At 38.3% G+C, this 22644-nt stretch overlaps 2 protein-coding genes across 4 annotated transcripts; both read right to left on the bottom strand.

The window, feature by feature from the left end:
- Window positions 1-1322: 1322 nt before the first annotated feature.
- On the bottom strand, window positions 1323-2855 carry LOC104586367 (uncharacterized). The gene has a single exon (XM_010243572.3). The coding sequence runs from the start codon at window positions 2533-2535 to the stop codon at window positions 1840-1842; it is 696 nt and encodes a 231-aa protein (XP_010241874.1). The 5' UTR covers window positions 2536-2855; the 3' UTR covers window positions 1323-1839.
- Window positions 2856-2988: 133 nt separating this feature from the next.
- LOC104586368 (uncharacterized) lies at window positions 2989-19357 on the bottom strand. 3 transcript variants are annotated; one of them, XM_010243573.3, is made up of 10 exons: window positions 18853-19357; window positions 14824-15334; window positions 14578-14714; window positions 14283-14327; window positions 14136-14189; window positions 11178-11282; window positions 10836-11042; window positions 8632-8717; window positions 3731-4797; window positions 2989-3649 (listed from the first exon to the last, which is right to left on the bottom strand). In XM_010243573.3, the coding sequence occupies exons 2-10, from the start codon at window positions 15284-15286 to the stop codon at window positions 3387-3389; spliced, it is 2427 nt and encodes an 808-aa protein (XP_010241875.1). In that variant the 5' UTR covers window positions 15287-15334; window positions 18853-19357; the 3' UTR covers window positions 2989-3386. The 3 variants fall into 3 exon arrangements, with proteins under 3 accessions (XP_010241875.1, XP_010241876.1, XP_088745958.1); XM_010243574.3 differs by having other exon boundaries at window positions 15085-15334; XM_088889832.1 differs by having other exon boundaries at window positions 14802-15334; window positions 18853-19356.
- Window positions 19358-22644: the final 3287 nt, after the last annotated feature.

Below are 22644 nucleotides of genomic sequence, written 5' to 3'. Positions count from 1 at the left end.
GTGGCCAAGGTCCATGCCTTCATTGAAGGTTTGTTGGTTTCTAGAAACCGGATTCGGTCTTCGGATGATTAAGGCCTTTAGCTTGATGACGTGGTCTTTAGTTAACCAATGAAAGATTGTGTTAAGTTGGTTTCTACAACTCAAGTTGTCTCCGAGTTGGGCTGGCCAAGGTACTTCCAAGCTCTCTAAATGATTGGAGAGCTCGGTGGTGCCTAATCATTTTGGAGTCGATTGAAGGTTCCTCAATGGGCCAACAGTGACCCTCAGTCAACTCTACCCCAGCACCAAGCAAGGAAGCCATCATGGGTCCTCGGCCCTATGGAGCTATCTGGGCACCACGAGGTAGTCCTCTTTGGCCATCCTTTAGCCATGGGTGGTAGGGAAGTTTATCTCAGCAGTCTGGTGCGAAAATAGCTTTATTGCTTAACCGAGAAATTACAAAGAGTTCAGTTGTCGTTTATCTCAACGTCGTTCACTAATAGTAAATTCTCAAATTACTTGAACTTCAACTCCATGGTATGGAATTGCTATCAAGGTCCTCTAGTTTGTAAGGGCTTAGTCCCAATACTTTACTCGCTTTGTATGGCCCTTCCTAATTTGGTCCGAGTTTTCCTATGTCGGGTTCTAGTACAATAACTTTGCGAAGGACAAGGTCTTCTACCTTGAACTGCATGCAGTGAACCCAAGCATCACAATACCTGGCCATTCTCTACTAGTACGTCGCCATTTTGATCTGCGCTCAACCTCTAGTTTCTTCTAGGAGGTCTAGTTCGGCCCAAAAATAGCGAGGCAAGGTGCCTACAACCCCTTGTAACACATAGATATCAAAATGTTATCTAAATTCCAAAATTGGATCACTCTAATCAAACATCAAAGCACAAAGTTATGGCCTCCAAAAGTTTACATACATATTTAATGTGCAACCCATGACCTAGTCACATGATCAAATGGGTCAACGGTCTAACCAACTAGATTGAACAACTTTTTTTACCTGATCAATAGTTTTTGTACAAATTCCAGGTTTTACTAGAACTAAACATGGAATCATGACCGGACAATGTAAAACAAAGAAAATCATTGGTGTTTTTTATGCCTCAAAAGTCACCACGAAATATCAACTTTGTATATATATATATATATATATATATATATTTGATTTCTTGGAATAAAAAAAATGATGGCGCTAGAACCAAAAGAAGAGAGAGAGATGCAAGACACAGTTTCATGTCTTTGATCTTCAAACTAGAAGCATTTAAGTCCCGTAGGATAAACAAGAACCAATGTAACATTTCCACCATGTGAGAAGAGTTGGGCTATACATGTAGAGAGTATGCTGCACTCATCATATATTAATATATAAGAGGTATTACATGTAAATTAATACACAAAATACATCCAGGTCTCTTAATACTATAGCCAATAAACCTAACTTGCACCCTAAGTTTCTAATTACACCCCCTGTAGTCAAAAGATGGAAGTTACCGCCATTCAGTCATGGCAGTTGGAAATTTGATCATTGCAATCTTATTTCTCTTTCTCCACACAGTCCTAACCTTGCTTTGCTCTATCTGTTCATTCAACTTCAAATAAAACATCGTTCCCCTTAAAACTCAACTCAGAGCTACAGTTTTCTTTCAACAAGTACTTAACTTGCATTTCTTGATTAGCTCTTTTCTATTGGCCTAAAAAAGGAGCCGATTGTAAAACCAGAACTTAAAATTCAAGTTACTATAAAGAAAGGGAACCATGAAATTAGATGAAGCCATGAAAGAGTACGAATGCTCTGCACTCTGCTCCAATGTATGTACTCTCATAGGAGGCAGAGGAGAAGGAAACATCTCAAGGCTTTACCTTGTACCCATAATAGCTCTTGAAAACTCTGGGGAGAAAAACAGGCAGCAGCAACCCAAACAGATTGAAGCACCAGAAGACCAGATTGGCAACCGCAAGGCCTCTTCCAACATACAATCTCCTCGTCGACCCACCAATCTCACTCTTCAACCAATCCACTAGGGTAAATATCCTCCTCGTATTGTAAAACACTGGCACAAACACCCGGATTGGGATCGAGAATCTGTCCGTGAACGTCAATCCTTCCATGAATATTTGGCTGCATAACAGGAAAACGAGAGAAACGGCTGCCTTGATGCCTTCCTGGTCGCCTTCCAAGATCCCTTCCAGGATGTACGCAATTGGGAGGAAGATCCCAATTAAGGCAGAAATGGAGACGTAGATGCCCAAAAGCTTATTGCTTACGCCTAAGGTAGGGGGCTCCGGGGAGGGAGTGAGCAAAGGGAACACGAATTTGGAGAGGAAATGCACGTAAATGAGGGAGAAAATTACGAAAGCAAAGTCTTCGATGCTTACCATTCCGGTAACAGAGAAGACGATGACGACGGCGAGTGCGTTCAGATGTTTGTAGGTCAGAGATCTTCGGCGGGCGCTAGGTTTCTGCGATTTGCCAACAGAACCCAAGCGCTGTTGCTCTGATTGATGTTCTTCTGTCGCTGTACCTCGCCTGACATGCTCACTCATTGTGGTTGTCTCCAGCAGGCAGGGAGGGGAAACAGGAAATCAGACGGTTGCAGAGGACCAAGTGGAAATTTAGGACCGAAGAGGAGATCGATGGATTCCTGAGAGAAGACTTCCGGCCTTGTTGGATTAAGAGGGTCTGGACTGGAGTTGGGAGTTCAGAAGAGGATAAGACTTCTAATTATCAGCGGGGTAGGGCTTAGAGTGACACGTGTCATGAGGTCGACTGAACTCTAAATTTCCCATTAAAAAAAAGTTTGTCCCAGTCACAGCAGTAATCAATCAAGGTGGTTTGGTACTTGGTCTAGCAAATCAAATCGAAGCAGATGATGGAGCAAGGTAGAAACTTGCCGCGTGGATAAGTGTGAAGTGGCCTAAACTTACCAGCTGTACAATGTCTTTGAGGCCAGGGGAGGGTTGTGTAATCAATAATACACAAGAAAATTGTACACAGTATGAAGGTAAAATGCATCTAACGACTGTTGAACATAAAGATTGAAGAAAAATAACCAGTATGTACCAAAAAAAAGGCAAAAATAACAAGACACAAAGAAAATGAAAGCTTTGCAATAACGCTAAAAGCCCACATTATTACAGATAAAAAAAAAAAATTAGATAACATAACGGAAAGACCCTACCAGAATCTGGAAGAAATAAATAGAATAAAAAGAAAACCAGCCATTCTAAAGGACTTTCCGCCAAATTAATCTTTTTTCGTCTTTTTTTTTTTCCATTTCATCTTTCTGTTCTTTTTTATAAGCACAGAAGACCTCTGCTAAAAACTGGAACCTCTGCTGGGCGTTGGTGAAAATGCACAATGGTAAAATATAACAAAAAATGGTTTCAACTTTCAATCAAGTGCCGTTTCTCTGCTTGGGTATGTACTTTAGCTTTATCACCTTCTCCGGCTTTCCCCTGAACTTGGCTTTATTGGGTCCTGTAGGGGAAACCTCAAGAGGTCCCACCCCAGCGTTGCCAAGGTTATTCACTTTGCAACAATCAGATGGCAATGCCGTGGCCACTTCAGCATCATCTAAGATCTCTGGGGATCCTGGAGGTCCAGTTTTTGGGAATAGGACCAGCTTCACATGGTCAGCTGCTATTGCCTCCTTCCATCCTGCATGGAAAAATCTTCGTACAATTAGGCACACAAGATAGCCAAGTATGGTTTAGGTCAGGGAAAAAATAGAATGCTTACGCTGGGCAAGAAAAGCTGCTGCAGCACGACTCGAGAATAACCTGAGGCCTCTTGCATCAGTGCTTTCTTCCCACAGTTTGGAAGAACCATTTCTGCTCTCTGAACTATTATCATCTATATTACCTTGGACCAGACAGCTTTCATTGGACAGAATTCTATCAGTGCCTTCACCAGAATTCACATCCATTTCAGCTTCTCTAGTTTCATTTTGAACTGCCATAGAACCTTCTTGTCTTCCCACCGGTCTCCAGAGCTTGACCATTGATCGGCTTGTACTACTGTGACAAACATCAAGTTTAATGGGTTTCTCTTGGGTGTTGTTCCGTCTAGGCGGTTGATAATCCGAAGTGCACTGGTCAACAGAAGCAGCCAGAATATTGCCCTGGCACCCACCACTGCAATCTCCAAGAGTGACAGAGATAGAACCGATCAACAACTCGTTGCTTCCATTCTGATCTGATTGATTCAGAAATTCTCTTTGTTCTTTTACATTTGAACACTCCTCTTCATTTTCACACTTGGTTTTCCGTGTCCACACCTTATGACCATTAACCGTGGAAGTGGCTCTCTGGTCCCTGTAACTCCCATGCTTTGGTGCAGCTCCCACCTTCGACATAGGAGGAATCTGACCAGAGTGAAATCCATTTGAGGTGCCCTTTAGCTGTTTTGGTAGCTGCCTTCGAGCGGCATTCATCTGTCTTCGGCTACTTTCTTGCTGCACTTCATGGTACACATTCTGATAGTTGGCTGAACTGGTGTTACCAGAAGCCATCTCAACATCAGGATCACTAAAACCTGCGTGACTTCCTGTATCTGCTTCCAGATCAGTGTCCAAAAGTTGGTTGGGCTCCAAACTTGGTTGAATAGGATCCAATTGTTCTCCAGATGTGCATGGATGGGAGTCAGAGACGTCCACTGGGCTGGTTGTTTCTGCAGAAGGCAAATCCTCCCATGTCTCTGGGGAAGATTCTTTGAAATCTGTCTTTTCCACACTCGTTTGTTCTTTCGATTTCTGCTCTTTCTGTCTAAGTTTCTTCAGCCGTCTCTTTTCCAAGATCTCAGCTTGCCTTTTTAGGGGGGTGGAGGGTGGGAGAGAGAGAATGAGTCAGTTCAAGCACAAATAGAAAACGGATGTTTTTAACCTTAGAGCTTGGACCTCTAAAATGATATAAAACAGTTTTTTTTTTTCATTCTATGCCTTCTGAGCAGTTTAAAGGGCAGCCCAATGCACAAGGCTCCCGCCAATGTGGGGTCTGGGGAGGGACAGATGTATGCAGCCTTACCCCTGCATATACAGAGAGGTTGTTTCCAAGGATTTCCTGGTCACCCAGGTCATAATGGAGCAACCCAACCCTTCCAGCAGTTTAGCTGGTAAGTATAAGCAATTTGTTTGATTGAACTAGTTCACTGTTTGTTTGGTCATGAGCAAACAGAACAAAATACCACCTAAAGTTCGAATAACCTCGGGAAAAAAAAAAGCATAACTGTAATGCAAAATAGTTGTTCAATATCAGTGCCAACTGCCAAACAGGCAAGATTTTTACAGTGGGATTAACAATCCTAAAACCCAGCATGTTCTAGAAGTTCATTTGGCATTACTGCTGGAAATGATTCAAAAAAATTAATTTAATCAAAGTGTACAACCCAGAAATAGTTTTTTCTCTTTCATCTACAAATAAAATAAATGCTACACATTATTTATATAATAAAAATGCTACTCAAATATAAATAAGAAAATAAAAATCTAAGATAAATTGTGCCATATAAATTTGTCAGCATGTATATCATGCATGGTTTTAAACTCTTACCAGAATTTAAGGATTTAACTCCAGTATGATAACTGGAAACAAAAGTCAATGGGAAACTGGGAATTAAACAAAGTCAGTATCAGCTGTCTGGGGTTCTTGGGAGAGGTAGAGTGGTATGGACCCAACCTTTGGCATCTTTTTGCACAAAGTGGCCACTCTCAGACTCAGAACCCAAGTTCCCATGCTTGCCAGTCTGAGATTTTACCATTACACCAAGCAATGGCCCCTATAACTGTGAAATAAACCTATATAAAATAAATTACGTGTGAAGTTCAGGCATATGCATGAACCTGGTAGATTCAGGATATCAGACTTCGAGGAAAACTGAAATGAAATGCAAATAGAATAAATCATACATGAAGTTAACGTGTAATAAAAAGTTATGCATGAATGTAGTAGAGTCGCACTAAATTATTTTGAGCTGTTATTTTTCAACTTATTAGAGTTCACAAAATTCATTTTAAAACAAAAGGAAATATACAAGTGGTTAATTTTAGGGAGAATGACTGATCAGTCCAGGGCAGAATTTTGTAGCCCCACTGTACAGGGGGATGAATCCTGACTGTGGATTGATGTCAAATCCACGGGCAGGATGCGGTTTATAGGGGGGGGGGGCTACTAGTAGACTATGGGGGATTGTAATTCAGAATTCTGCATTGAGCTGCACTGTACTTAACCCTTAATTTTAACAACTTTAAATGAGAACTTTGTAAATATTAGAAGTTTCATTGAATTTGATGGGATATAAGCGTTGATAAGCTTGACAAAAATGCATAATGTATTCACTTCCATGTTCCATGTAAGCGTCCTAGATTTTGATACATGAAAAAATAGCATCAATGTTCCTCTAGCAATATCAATAGTTTAGCATATATATGAGCATCTCAGGTCCTTGTGTAGTCATCATAAAGAGAAAGTTTATGTTTCAAGTAATAACAAAGCTACAAGCCTACAACCCACTATCTTTACCAAAAAAAGAACCCACTCCAATCCTAAAAATTCTGGTAGTAAATATCACATATGAGATATGCATTAATTTGGTCATTCTTTCAGTAAATTCCAAAAGGAACCCAAATACTTTCAGTGGGTTCTGTGGCCCAACATCCAAAATATAGCAAATTATAAAACCACTTGCCAAACCATCAGATTCACAATTAGTTAATGTGAAGTCCATGCTTGCTACTGCACGAAAATGATAACCATCTTCTCAAAAGGTTTAGAAAGAAATAAAAAAAAATAGCCCCACTGATTTCCAGCACTGGAGGTTCGTTGTCAGAGACCACTAGATCTAGATGTACACAAAAATCCCATCTCCATATCAAGGGAAATCCGGTGTTCTAAAAGTGTAGGGTGCAAGAAAAGCACAAGGACCTTTTGACACTTGAAGCACAAGGTACAAGGCAAGGTATGTGCCATCTTGAAGAAGGGCAAACATTATTTTAAGTAAACATATGTGGACCATACCAAAGTGCTTCAAGCACTCAACAATTCAAGCATGAGAAACTTTCAATGTGTCCATTTTATCTCCTAGTTACATTATTTTAAGTAGCTAATGTAATGTAGACCTGTTCATGGGCCGGGCTCTAAATCTTCATAAACAGGATTTTCTTAGGCCCGAGCCCGAGCCCGAGCCCGAGCCCGGCCCAACCAACGGGCCTGCAACTTAGGCCCGAGCCTGGCCCTAATAAAAAGTCCGAAGCCCGACCTGTTGCTGACCTAACAGAAAGATGGTCACCGGTGCTGAGTTCGCATGACTGTGTTCGTCGGTGCTGAGTTCGCGTTGATAAAGCATAGGGAGGAAGAACCCCTGTTTTCTGAGAAACCCAAAGAAGAAAGGAAAATTGAACGAGCGACCATAGGGGGGGAGAGAGAGAGAGAGAGAGAACTCCTGTTTAACTGGATTGGATGAAGCTTGCTATCCCATTAGGGTTCTCCACCAACAACGATCTTAGCAGCAGCATCTTGTTTGACAGAGTGAGGGAAGAGTGGACAAACCTTGCTATGCATCACTATTTTCTACCGGTAGCGATCTTGCGACAGCTATCTCGTTCAGCAGAGTGAGGGAGGAGCAGATGAAGCTTGGTATTCCATCAGCCTTCTCTACCAATCGTGAATCGTGATATTGTTTGGCTGAGGGAGAAAGAAATTTGAGAGACCAAGAGAAGAGAGAACTGGGGTTCGGCTAAGACTAAGAGAAAGAGATGAGTGAGAAGAGAGGGGTTAGGATATTAAGGATTAGGGTTTTTTGGGTTTAACCTATAGGTCGGGCTCAGGCCAGGCTATTTTGGCAAATCCCGGGCCTGGCTCGAATTTATTGCGGGCTGGGCTTTTTGGCCCAAGGGCTCAAACGTTTGTTCAAGACCGTCCGGGGGCCGAGCCGGGCTGGGCCATCGGGCCACCCGGCCCATGAACAGGTCTAGTAAAATGTTAAACATCTTGCATTCCTAATCCTGGGAGATTGGCCCACCAGATCCATAAAGGGGTTGCATTTGTGGTTTTAGTTGCAGTTAATTCTATTTTAGGATTAAGTATCAGATAAAGGTGTTGCTTATGTATTGAAAACTTTTCTATTTGAGATCCTAGTTGCAAGAAATAAGACCTTGGGTATTTAAAAGGACTTTATTTTTGTTTATTTAATAGCTAAAAGGCCATTACTAGTGTACAAACAACAGCAAAAGACAATTTATACGTTGAGAATCTACAATAAAAAGGCATACAAGGGGGCTGTGCCTGGGTTCAAGCACAACACACGCCTCAAGATACACCTAACCAGTGACTCAGGTATGCCTTTTAAAACACTGGAGAGATCACTCATCCCTTGGAAGATACTTGTTGCATCAAGTCATTAAATTTTTCATCACAGAATGCTCTTTAGAAACTATTGAGTGCAAGATTTTGGTTCTTGAAACCAGACAGTGTTACTTCCAGTCTTCCACCAATACCAAGAGATTAATGCTATTTCTCTGCTCTCCCTACTTGGACAACCAACTATTGAAATTGTATCATATTTTTCTCAAAAAAAAAAAAAAAACATATGATAATAATATTTGAAATGAACCAACCACCAGGTCAAGTATTTCATCACATGTGTACCTTTTCTGAGCAGCTTCCTCTTCCTCCACAAGCAACTTCTGGCATCTCAGGGCTTCAGCATCCTTATCAGCTATCCATGCTTTAACCTGTGACAGGTGATAAGTGACTACACCACCAACAAAGCGTATAAAGTACAGACACATGTATTCTTTGCACTTGACAAGAAAACAAGGTTTCAAAACATCCACGTATAAAGTACAGACACATGTATCCTTATCGGCTATCCATAGATTAATGCATTTGCACTTGCAAGGACTTTCTGTTTGATTGAGCTCTTAAGAAAACATCCACTTTGGAAACATTATGATTTTACAACAATCAAATAAAAATCAAGGCACTCTTACTCCACAAGCACTTGCTACATTTTCAAAATCTATTTGAACCATGTGTAATATACAGTGACATATGGGTTAAGAGAGAAAAGGTATAAGAAATAAATATTTCAATTTCGCATCATTATTCAACAAGTGCCTGGATCACTTGCTTTTTAAGTTTTAACTGCCAAAATGCAGTGATGGACTTGAGATTGGGTATCTTTTAAGAAATGTTATTTAATTGTTCATATCTTGACACTTTTCTTCCAAACATAACCCTATATCAAATTAAACCAATTCAAACTTCTTACTATGCCTGAAAATGAAAATATTTTTCTATTTACCCTACACGAATTGACTACAAATATACATGGATAAGATTGCAAGTATTTGTGATGTGAAGAATGATAATAAAATAGCATAAAATCAGTGTTATCAATGCAGTCAAGCAATGACTAGTTGTTTAGGCCTCTCTAGTTGATGTGATGAGTGATGACTAGTCAATAAAAGAAGATATATTCTAAATTTAAGATATTGATAGTTTGATACAATCTCATAAGTCATAATAAGTCGACATAAGCTACAATCAAGCCACAAAAAAAAAAATGATATTGAACATTTAGTTTAATCTCTATTTTTCTTTTTTTTTTCTCTGGTAGGAGGAAGGGGGTGGGGTCAGAGCAGGGTACACATGAGGTCCACTGACCTACAACAAAGAGCCTGCATTTATGCAGGTACAGAGGGAAACAGTGACTGTCTCAGCTATGGGCATCAGCAGTTTAATCATTTTTTTTAAACAAAGAAAAGTTTCCAAAGAAAGAGAGCAACTTTGATTATTCGATGTGCCCTTTATTTGTGGCAACTTCATACCACTGAAAGAAAGAAAACTTAAAAGAATCCCATTGCCTTTTTTTTTATTTTATCCCTTTTTCTATTTTATATATCACCATCCAATCATGTAAGTTCCATCCCAGATATTTAAAGCAACAGCACAAATATAAACTAAATCGAAACATATTTTATATTTTTTCAAATAATTAAAAATCTCAAGGGCTGAAGGGTATTTCTGATCATAATCTTATGGATTACTTTATTCGATGTTTTAAAATGCGGAGGCATGACGCGAGGCGTTCCACTACCTAGAGGTTTGAGGCGTAGTTCAGAACGCAAGAAGCATAAGCCTCCCCGAACAGAAAGGGGAGGAGGAGGGGGGTTAGGAAGAGGATGAAGAGGAAGGGGGATCTCATTTTTTCTTTATTTTTAATAAAAATCTTTTATATTAAGAAGAATAAAGATGCATAACATCAGTTGAAGGGGGGGGGGGGGTCTTGTCAAAGCGGAGGCGAGAGAGCGAAGCGAGCTTATATTTTTGAGAAAAAAACTTACAGAGAAGATATCTAAAAGTACAAGTTCCAACAAAAAACAAAAGCTTATAGAGAAAATATCTAAACAACCATGACTCTGCAACATGGGCATGTTTTTCTTTTTTTCTTTTTTTTTTGAGAAAAAAGGTAAAGTATTGTATTAAACTTGACAAAAAGTACAAGTATCAAGTATGCAATATGGGCATGTTTTAAATAAAAAAGTTCAAAGGTTTAGACAGTTATCATCATCTGGAGAAAGCCTCAATACATAGTGGTCATGCAGTTGATACAAGAAATCAACCCATGGGCCAAGGCCAATCCAGAGGACCCACTACATCGTCTGAATTAACACCATCTCTCTATATGGCTGAAAGGAGAACATAGAGAGGACAAATGAATAAGCTACCTTTTTCTTTGATAGATAATGAATAAGCTACCCATTAAGAACACCTTGTATTACATAAAAATGTGTCCACATATTATACATACAGATAAATAGTTTGAGAGGGGAAGGGGAAGACAATACCAGCTTCTGTTCCACCAGGAAACTCGTGCAAGCAACCAGATTCTTCATCTCAAGACCAATCTTCCCAGCTTCTCCATCAAATACAAATTTTTGCATGGAATCAGCTGTGCCAGCACACAAGAAGGTATTTTCGCTTGCATCATCAAGGATGCTGAATAATTCCTGGGAAGATAAAGGAAACTTTGAAGGTCTAGCTTGGATAATATCCTGCAGAAAATATGTATACTTCTGAGATTCTCGTAGACAAAATACCAAATTATGAGTAATGATGTCATGGTAATAAGTAACAACTGCAAAATAAAATAGAGTAAAAAATGATGGAAAATATAGATGTCTCAATACCAGAAGGGCTGAACCAGCCTTCACATAAGCTTGTGGCAGTGAAGAAAACACCGGCTTCCAAATAAATGATGTCAATGCCCTTATAATTGATGACCCAGGAACTTCCTAAAATGTATTGCTTATTAGAAACACGTTAAACAATAGAGTGGAAAACATTTATCAAAAAAAATAGTGGAAAATACGAATTAATGGAGAAAGAAAGTGGGAAGGAAAAAAATGCAGTGCTAGTAACATCTTTACCGACTGCCTAAAACACCCAGTAACATCTTCGAACATGGACAGCTTGTATGTATTTTTTGATATCACTACAATTGACCTTTTCAAGATATAATATATATAAAAGGTTGTGTGTTCTTGCAGCCTAAAAAACAATTGTTAATATTATAAAAAAGGTTTTACTATCATGTATCATCATTTCCAAGATCCTTTTAAATTGGGAAGGGTAAAGTATCATTTTTCAATAATGTATAGCAAATTTACTAAACACTAATGCCTATGTACGCCAAGGCATTATACAGTAGAAAGTACATAAATGTATAGAGATGTCCACAACCTTCTTTTACATCTACTCTTTTGTAAAGCTCTTGCTCTCAAATGCTCTACCCCAAAACCACCCAAAATACCACCATAGAAATCATTTACCCAACTACCTTTATTGCTCAAACCGCTCAAATTACAGCTATACCCAAAAAAAACTCTAAAAATTCCGATAAAATTTGCCCATAAGTGGTCAGTTTGCAATGAATGAAAAGGTCTTCTGTTGTCACCTCATTTGCAGCACATAGTATGCATTCTAGTGAAATCTAACTCCATCCACACCCGCTTAGATTATCCCTCACTGGGCACTTACCTTAACACTGGTGGGCACCAGAGCTTTAAAAACAGCAATGTTCAAGTCCAGAGCTTATTCTTTCTCTTTATTTCCTATCTTAAATTTTATCATATAAAATTATAGCCTTCTTTAGTTGCTAATTTGATATGAAATTGCTCTATAAATGCTTATTATATTATATTATTTTTGAAAGTATGAAAATTCATTGGAGGAAATTAAACTTTGATGGTAGCTGTATGGGAAATCCTGGACCATCGGGCATTGGTGGGGTGATAAGGGAAGAGAATGGGAATATTTTAGCCATATACTCAGGTCCTATTCAGCATGGTGATGTAGTGAGATCAGAACTAATGACAGCAGTGTATGGTGTTGAAAAGCCAAAGAAATAAGGATTAACAGGCTGATTATTGAAGGGGACTCAAAAATTGTTGTAAACTGGCTGAAAGAGGAAGGAGTAATATGGAAGCTATGAAATGAACTCAGGCACTTCAAGCAGATCTCTAAATACATGTTAATCCAAGCAGATATCTAAACAAGGGATTCAAAGACGATCTATATTCTGGGCTGGTTTGTAATTAGTGGTTTTCTTCTCCCAGGCTTATCCTTCTGCCCACAACCTCTTGTTGTATATGCTTTTTTAATCTAATCAATAAATAAATTCTGTGTTGCTGATTAAAAAAAAAAGTATGAAAATCCAATATATTTGAAAGTATGTTAAATGGGTAAGCAGGTCAGCAAACACTGTGGCTGATTCATTGGCCAAGCAAGGGGTATCCAGGGAAGGTCTTTTTTGGGCATCTTTGTTAGGGGTGAGCAAAAAAAAGCGAAAAACCGACCGAAACCGAACTGAAAAATCGGTTAACCAAACCGATCGGTTCGGTTTCAGTTCAGTGATTTTAAAAAACCGAAGGTATCGGTTCGGTTTCGGTTAACCAATTTAAAAAACTGGTGGTTAACCAAACCGACCAGTATACATGTTTTTGTATATATTTTTTATATATTTATGTATATTATATGTATTTTATATATTATAAATTAATAAATACGCATTATATACATAAATATATATTTATAATATACTATATATTATTTATTATTTAAAATATAATATTTTATATATATTTATAATTTTTTATTATATATTTATATATTTTTATAATAAATATTATAAAGTTAAAAAAACCGAAAAACCAACGAACCGAACCGTCGGTTAACCGAACTGGTCAACCAATTAACCGATTGGTTTCGGTTCGGTTCCGGTTACCGGTTTTCCAAAAACCAGTACTACCGGTTTGGTCCAAAAAAAAGACCCACGGTTCGGTTACCCGAACCATGAACACCCCTAATCTTTGTAACTTACTCTAGTAAGTAGGGAAAGCTGTATCTGAATATTCTGAAGAGGTCACATCTCGTGCCTCTCCTTAGGATGCTTGTACTTCTTATCTTTGGTATCTAATAAAATTTATTCAATTGTCAAAAAGAAGTATGAAGATTGGAGCGAGCTTCAAGTGGACAAGAAGATCAGCATCAGCTAATGGACAAGCTAATACATTAACCAAACAAGGGACTGTGGGGGAGAGTTTGTTCTAGGCAGGGTTGTAAAAAGATTACTTTGTGTTCAACTCCCTAATTTGGGGGTTGACAGTTGTAATATTGTATCCTAATTTTATGTTAATGAAAAAAAATCAATATATTTGAAATACTAGGTCCTAGATATGAAGATTTTCCATGTTTTTTGGATCAGCAATGATTTGCTATGTTTTGAGAGGAAATGTAATGTTCTTAATAGAGAATTACTATATTTTCAATTAACATACAATTGTGCATGTTGAATGGTAATACAAACTAGGGAACCAGGCAAATTATAGATTTTTAATTTTATGAAATTCTTATCACCTAGGTGACTAAGCAACCCACTATTGCCCAGAATCGTCTGAATGCCTTGACAACTATGCTGTTATGTAGAAGAATCCCATACCATGGCTTTTTTATAAGCAAAGATTTATTATGTATTAAGCAAAATAAAATGTGTAGTGTGTATCAATGAAAACTTAACTACTTGCACATGTTTCGTCTTTAAGAAATAAAGCAAACAGACAATAAATTAAATCCAATAAAACCATTACCTCTAGTGTCACATTTTTGAAGGATACAAGTTCCTTGGACTCATCCAAAGAAAGCTGCAAAACATACAAATAAACAAGCAGTTCTCTTAGTGGGAAGTGCATTACTTACGAACAAACAGTATAAATTATAAAAAGACAAAATATTACCTTATCCCAAAATGCTCCTAATATATCCCTATTTTTAGGAGAGTCCTACAAAATGGCAACTAAACATCAAAAAACTGAATATCAAATGTCACAAAATAAGAACAAAGTCATCAGGAGTCTCCAACAGAAAGATGAAGACAATTTGCTTAACAACATGGAAGTACTATAAGTTTTCAAGATAGGATAGACCATAAATATTCAATATAGCTTGAACCATAAATATTCAGCATGGAAGTACTATAAGTCATCAATGTCTCGTAATAGAAATAAGACAGACAGAAAAAAAAAAAAAAACCTTGTCAATGTTCAAAGACCGACGATGTACACGTATGTGCCTTCTATAGTTGATGGGTGAGCAAAACTCCCGAGAACACTTATCACATTTTTGCATCGGAACCTTAGAAGGAGACAGCAGGGGCCATCCTGGGAGATCTACCATAGAGAAAGAGAGGTAATGAATCATCAACATCTTTGGTTTCAACCTCAAGCAAAACCTATTGCTAGCTACAACCCAAATACCTGATTATGACACTTGACATACATTTTTCAGGCTCACCATTGGCCTTAGCAGCTGCCTGAGCAAAGGCAACAACAGCCTCAGGGATTTTGAGAGTTTGCATGTTTTCAGAGGCACTCTTCGTCCCCTTTACTGCAATGCCGCTACTTTTTATAGGGTGAATAGATTCCTTTACCCCATTACTTTCCGAGGTATACATACTAACACCATTACAGTGCCCCAGATGACGTTCCTTCCCTTCTATGTTGTCATTAAACTTTGGGCCTTTAGAGAGCTTAGCAGTACCTTGCTGGTCTAAAGCATGAAGTAATTGAATCCACTGGACTGGACTGTCACCAGCCCTTGGAAAAGAAAGAAAAGGCTCTCTTCCTATTGCTTGTCTGATAAAACTGTCAAGGGAATCACTTCCCTCCTCTGGCTTCCCAACCTTCTGCTCAGGCCTCATTGTATCTGCAGTGCTGTAGTCCCTTGGTGTTGGCATTGGCATCTAAATTCCCAAACAAAATTGAACAATTGCTGCTTCACAAAACAGACCCTGTGTAAAAACAAAAACGGAATGGAAATTGTGAGAAAAATGTGCAAACAAACTATCATGCACTCATTGACACAACAGTTTTTTTAACTTCAATTGAAAATGACAAAGAATTTATTTAGTTAAATAAAAGCTCTTGACAAGGTAAAAACAATAAGATTCTTTTCCCCACTTTGTGCAAGGAGCAGGGCTAAATGATTAAGTTTAAGAGGACAGTGATAAGTTAGCCAAAAAATTGAAATAGTTCAAAGGAACTCATCCAAAGTAGCAAGAATTTAAATTCTAACAGCATTCTTCAATTTAGTCCTGCTTTCAAGGGTGTGCAGAACTGCATCTAAAAATAAATAAAAATATAAGTTTAGTTCAGTATGCTTTTCAATGATCTATGGACAAAAGGAGAGAGAAATATAAAGGAAAAAAAGAAGAAATGGGAAGGGAAGAGAGAAAAAGAAAAGTAGATTGTGGAATAAAAATAGGTATAAAATAAGTGCAACAGAAAAGAAAAAGAGGAGAATCAGGAGACATTCTATTTTCATCTGGTTTATACCCGAACTTTTTTCCCAGACAAAATCACACATTTTCAACTGAACCTTGGCCATCATTTCAGTTCCAAACCATATCAGAACTCTCTTTTGGATGGACAGACATAATGGTCAATGTTCAGTAGTTACAAATGATGAAGGCAGGGTTTGATCCCAAGTCCCAGGTTCAACTCCCCAAGACTTCACCAACAATGTTAGCTGGCATCACCAATGTATCAAAACTTAGTTTAACTGGAAACCAAGCCCTTGGTAACAGAAGCCACAAGAAATAGCCCTAGGTGCAGAAATAATGCAATGCTCCAATGACAGTTAATGCAGGATATGGAGGTTATAAAGTGAACTAATAACCACTTTGACCATTATAAGAGTAGTGCTACTAGTAAAAGTTACTGCATTGGCAATACAATGTCTTAAACACAGGATGATTTGCCTTCACAAACAGAATCATCCATGAAAAATCATCTTAGTCTTAAGGGTTGAGATATCAATAATTTTCAATCACAAGAATGAAAATAAAAGAACACTGATGAAAAATAAATAATACAAGGTTGAAAGACTATTAGATTTTAGATTTCATAAGCCACTACATTAAGTGCCATTATGGTGCTATTACCTCAAATGGATTTCATGGAATATCACTGTAAAAACAAACAATATTTCCTCTCATTTAGAGATCAAGTTGAACTCAAGAGTTCTATCTTTTTGTCAGGTAGGATACCATAGGTTTTTACTAAACGATTGTAATTTAGGATAATGACCTAAAATAATCCCATAGTAAACCATATACAGAAACGATTAGAACTGAGTATAGTGAATAATATACAATACAAAAGTCTTAGACAATAAACAACTAAGGCAAGTTTTCGTAACAAGACCTATCTTTATATAGCCAAACAGTTGTTCCTGGTCTATATGTGTTTAAAAATAGGTCTGTAATTTGAAAAAAAAAAACAATCAAGCACAAAGCATAATATAAGATAAACCCAACCATTACTCTTTAACTTGTTTCCGCTTTTGTTACCACTTAGAAATTGACAACATATAAAAGTAAAAATACTTAGAGTATTGCACCTGTTTCCATGTGACAGTTTTTACTAATACCAAAACATTTTAGCGGCCAAGGTCCTGATTCAACCAGACAATATCACGAAGTTAACATGGTATTAGATGATTTTCATTCAGTTTATCGCTTCAAACAAATGCAAGATGAGCTAGATTCTCCTAGAACTAGGTATTAACACTGAAACCTAATGTCAGGATCCCCTTTTCAATGAAATTTCTTAATGTGACTGTGATTAGAACCTAGTGCAGCTATTTTACTTTCAGAATGTGAAGCCTCTGCTGTCAGCCAGGGAGATCGCCATGGAATCCATCATTCTTTTACAGCGATTGATAGAAAAATTTAGAGGGAAAAAGAGAAATCTTCATATGGTGTTCATTGATCTAGAAAAGCATATGATAGAGATCCTAGAGAGATAATATAGTGGGTCTTGGAAGAGAAAGAGGTTCCAAATAGGTATGAATAGGTGTATATATATATAAAAAAAACCTAAGGAAAGGATTTGTATGAGAGTGCAACAACCAATGCTAAAACACCTGTGGGAGAGACAACAGATTTTATAGTTACAATGGGACAATGGGTCTTCACCAAGTTTGAAGGAACCTAGGAGTAGCTTCAATAGGTTATAAAATGAGAGTAGCTTCAATGGATTATAAAATGAGAGTAGCTTCAACAGCACCTGTAAGAAGTGATTTGTTGCAAGTTGAAGGGGATAGAAGGGCTAGGGGTAGACCAAAAAGGACATGGGTGGTAGTAAGAAATGATTTAAGTGCAAATAATTTAATAATGGATATGGCATTAAATAGAATGGAACGCTGAAACAGGATTCATGTAGCTGACCACATATAGTTGGGATAAGGCTTGGTTAACGATGATGGAATGTGAGGTTTCTGCTGCCAATAAATGGTTAGGTGAAAGTGTGGTCTGCAACAAACAGTTTTTCATTATTTCTATTTATGAAAACAATCAAAGTTATTATGTGGTGTACCATATGAAATATCATAAATGACTAATACCAATAAGAATAATCCCTTACTTTATTGTTAGAAACGAAATCAGGTGATCTCCAATTAAAAAGAAAAAAGGGGGCAGCCATTCAAAGCATTGGCCCCTCTATTTTCCCAAACAATCAAGCATGAACGGCACAAGCATATGGCTCCAAAGGAAATTCTTTAGCCTTAATAAAATTAACAACAAAGAGAAAAATATTAAGGGAGTTATATGTGAGTGTAGAAATTCGACGGGAAGATAAAATGCTATAACATTTTTCACGAAACCAAACAAAAACAACACGGACATGAGTGTAAACTTAATAAACAAGAATGTTAACTTCCTATTGTCAATATAAATATCCCTGGACTACACTCTTTACAGACTGTAGATTCACCAAAATTAAGTGAATGCAGCCCAAATCAATTAACCCGTACGGTACAAAGATGTGTACTACAAATGCAGCTAAGAACGGGTAACAGATTAGAATTTAGAACCTCCGTTTAGCCTCCAAATCTAAAAACAGAATAACAAAATTAAATATACGCCAAAAATCCAAAAGATAAATTTTAAAACATTATGAATTTAGGATATTTAGCTCCACCGCCCCGAACACTATGAATAAAAATATATAAAAAAAAAAGAGTAATAAAAAAATGCATATTAAAAAATGGAACGGATCAAAACCTAGAAAAGGAATAATCCAAACAGAACCATATAAAAAAAAAAAAAGTAGGTTAAGCAATCTGAAAATGTAAACGACCAATCGAATTCAAACCGGGTAAAGCAATTCAAGCGATCAGTTCGAATCAACAAATCACAGAACTTAAGAGAAGCTGGCTAAGATGCTCCGTCATGAGATCTACAATCATCCATTAATAACAAAACACTCAAAACAAGGAGGCGAAGTGGAGTGGCAGTTTGCATACCAGTTCAGATGGCGGGATCAGTCAGGAGAGTAGAGTTATTTTGGCAGGGGTTGCGGACGATCGGAAAGATTCGAGGTCACGGCAGAGAATTGACAAACCCTGAAGCCGGGATGAATCGGTCGGAAAATCTAAAGTGTTCGCCGAAATCTCGACCAAAAAAGCGAGGTTCCGAGGAGGGAAATATAGGGTATGCGAGAATATGAGGGGGAAAGGTACCGCTCTTATGAGAGAGAGAGAGAGAGAGAGAGAGAGAGAGAAAGAGTTATAGACAAATATACAGACCGTATAGCAGTATCATTTGGCACTTGGAGGATGACGTGGCAAATTCAAGCAGCTAATCGTATATACGATGCTTTGGTTGAGAGTTATTTTGGCAGGGGTTGCGGACGATCGGAAAGATTCGAGGTCGCGGCAGAGAATTGACAAACCCTGAAGCCGGGATGAATCGGTCGGAAAATCTAAAGTGTTCGCCGAAATCTCGACCAAAAAAGCGAGGTTCCGAGGAGGGAAATATAGGGTATGAGAGAATATGAGGGGGAAAGGGACCGCTCTTTTGAGAGAGAGAGAGTTCTAGACAAGTAGACAGACCGTATATTTGGCACTTGGAGGATGACGTGGCAAATTCAAGCAGCTAATCGTATATACGATGCTTTGGTTGGGCCGTTGGGCCTATTTTTTTTACCCCAACCCAGCGCAGCCCAGCCCAGCCCAGTGTAATGTAACTAATGTTTCGATCCCGGTTTTGAGATTCTGATAAACTAGCCACATCACATGATATTATTTGGGCCAAAATTCGTCAGGTCAAGAGAGTGATGCACGCTCTACTTACAGTGCGTCAAAGCGAAGTGCTCGGTAGAGCCTATTCTCTGCAAGTGTAAATCAATCCCGTTCTCAGAAGAATCGTCGAAGGCGCAATGGAGGACCTGCAAAGCAAACAAGAAGAAGATGAACAGATTAGAGAGCGTCGTCGTAAGCTAGAGGAAGTCTGTAAAAAGGGCGTGGGGAGCAAAGGAGGAAGAAGAATACTTGATGCCCCTATGGAGAAAAGATTCTGGGCGTGGGGAGCTAAAATGGTAAGTGGGGTAGGAATACCAATACCAAAGGCAAAGGAGGAAGAAGATTATTAGAAGGAGGAGGAAGAACCGATTTGGGAAAGAGCCTATAGAATCAGAGTATTATTAGATGTCAGAAACCCTTTAGTCTTGGGCAATTCACAGTGAAGAAGATGGCACAGAAGTTTGGTATTCATTCCAATATGAGAAGCTACCAGTCTTCTATAATCGGTGTGGTTATCTGGGCCATCGTGGATTTCGGATGTACAATTTTTTTACCAACTAACTAAGAGAATGGTGAACCATTCAATGGATCCAAGAAAAGAAATGCCTTCAAAGTCATTAACAAAACGACCAAAGAAGAAACTCACAGTCAGACGGCTAGGCCTGATAAGCCCTTTGATCAAAATGATGAAGAGCAGGATCGGGATTTCAGGAAGGCGTTACCGGAAAGAACTACAGACCGGCGACTACACACGGTAAGCAAATCTACAAGTTAAGAGAAAGTTGTTCCAAGATATCCAATCTCAAGCGGTAAATCCAAACATGGCCCGGATTGATAGGAACACTCTGCATGTGGTCCTATCTCGGGTGAAAAATGATCACCGGCAACTACCGGTGGAGGAAGGGGACAATACCGGCAAGCTTCAGTTGGGAGTGAGACCTGTTCATGGGCCGGGCTGGGCTTTGCCTCTTTATCAACAGAAGGCCCGAGCCTAAGCCTGGCCCGACCATCAGGCCCTTATATAAAGCCCGAAGTTCGACCTGTATAAAAAATGTCTAAATTAATATTATATTAATTTATTAATAAATTAATTTGTATTTTCTAATAGTAAAATAATATTTATTAATAATTTAAGAAATAAATATATGTTATATATTATATATAACATAAATGTTTTTTTATTATATGTAATAGTATCGGGCCGAGCTTGGGCCTGGGTTAGGTTTATTTGAGAAAGCCCGAGCCAAACCTGAAAAATGACTGGGCCTAGTATTTAAAGCCCAAGCCTGACCCTACGGGCCTGAAGTTTTGTCCAAATCCGAAAAATAACGAGTCGGGCCGTCGAGCTACCCGGCCCATGAAGAGGTCTAAGAGTGACTATAGATGGGAATGAAGTGACTAATGAGGACAACATGCAAGAAGCCCAGTGAGGCCTTTCAATCAAATCAAGTAGGAGATCACAGATTTGCTGAGATGGCAAATCTACAAAGACAAAGTGAACAACCATTAATGTTGTGTTTGTGTGCGGAGTGTAAAAAGCAAACCGGCTTTATACTCCTTTTACACTCTTGTGTGTTTGGAAATGTAAAAGGTAGCGTCGCTTAAGCCTTTGATTGCTTAGTCTCTCTCCTCTTTTTTCCATGTCCAACATTGAGCATGATCTTCAAAAGTCTAAAAAGCTGCAACTGAGATAAATGCTTTCGTTTTCATCATAGAACAAGAACCCCTATTTTTCTACAATGAATCAATAGATGAATGATGAATCGGTGTTAAATATTTGCAAGAAATTAAAAGGGAAAACATGGGAAAGAACAAGAGCTTTGTAGGATTTCTAGACGAAATTTGGTAACAAGAAAACCCACACAAAATCAAATTGGGATCGAACTATGTTGCATGTGTTACAAGAGCTTCATATAATTTAGGCTTATAGACTGAGACTCCAGTTTTGGGATCGAAAACTAGAGCTTCTTTGTCGCTACTCCAAGCCATGTAGTTGTAGAAGCTTCTCTCTTATCCAAGACATGTCTGGGTTTTCACCGCCAACCGACTAATTCCATCTCGTAATCCTGGATGTCGCATCGTAGTGACCATCGACCGATTAAAGTCGTGATTGTAACTACAATTGGATGTTTGAGGTCATGGTGGCTGCCACAATAGTTGTTCTTGGAGAAAGAGAGAGAGAAAGAGAGAGAGAGAGAGAATCACTCTCACCGAAGAAGCAGTGGCACCGAGGAAGAGAAATATTACTAGGAGAACTACCTTTACATCGATGGAGAGACAAGAAGATGTTTTTACATCAATTTTTTCAATGTATTTTTTACATCGATTCTCGATGTAAAAATCTATCGAAAAGCTTGTTTACATCGATATTCATTTGTATTTTACACTCCAACCAAACGGCTGTAAAACTGAACTAGAGTGTAAAATTACATCAAACCGGATTTTACACAGCTTCCAAACACAACCTAAGCTCGGCGAAGGATGTTCTTTGTTCAAAAAAAGGAAAAAAATATCATGTTGAATGACAGTATAGATGACATGGCCTTTGAATTCCTCTTGGAAAAGAAAAGGAATGCTTCAAATATTGTAATAAGGGAAATCTTGTCAAAATATTCAAGGGTCAAAGATCTCAGTGGTCGCAAGGAAAAGTGGGTAAGGATAGAGGAAGCAGACCTGGACCCAATCTCAAGTCAAGTTTTCCCCAGTATCCATAGCCAAAACATGACTCCAATTCTAATCTTTGCAGATGTTCAGGAACCAATAAACATGGAAGCCATTTTGGGTCAAAACTCAAAGGAACTAGAAATTAATTTTGAACATATGGAAGATGGATCTAAATCTAATTCTAGCATGGATAGTATGAATCTAGATACAAACAACATGGAAACCAATCTGAACCTGAATTCGGGGGATTTAAATGGCTCGACTCAACAGGATAAGTTACTCCTAAACCTAACGCTTCCTTTCATATTTGTTTGTCATCATGCTAGATCTCTATTTCTTTATAATTCTATT

This window comes from Nelumbo nucifera, chromosome 6, assembly GCF_055504915.1.
Source record: "Nelumbo nucifera cultivar China Antique chromosome 6, China Antique-T2T, whole genome shotgun sequence".
NCBI classification, from domain to species: domain Eukaryota; kingdom Viridiplantae; phylum Streptophyta; class Magnoliopsida; order Proteales; family Nelumbonaceae; genus Nelumbo; species Nelumbo nucifera.
The sequence above is the reverse complement of the archived record's forward strand: the minus strand, read 5'-3'. Positions and strand labels throughout refer to the sequence as shown.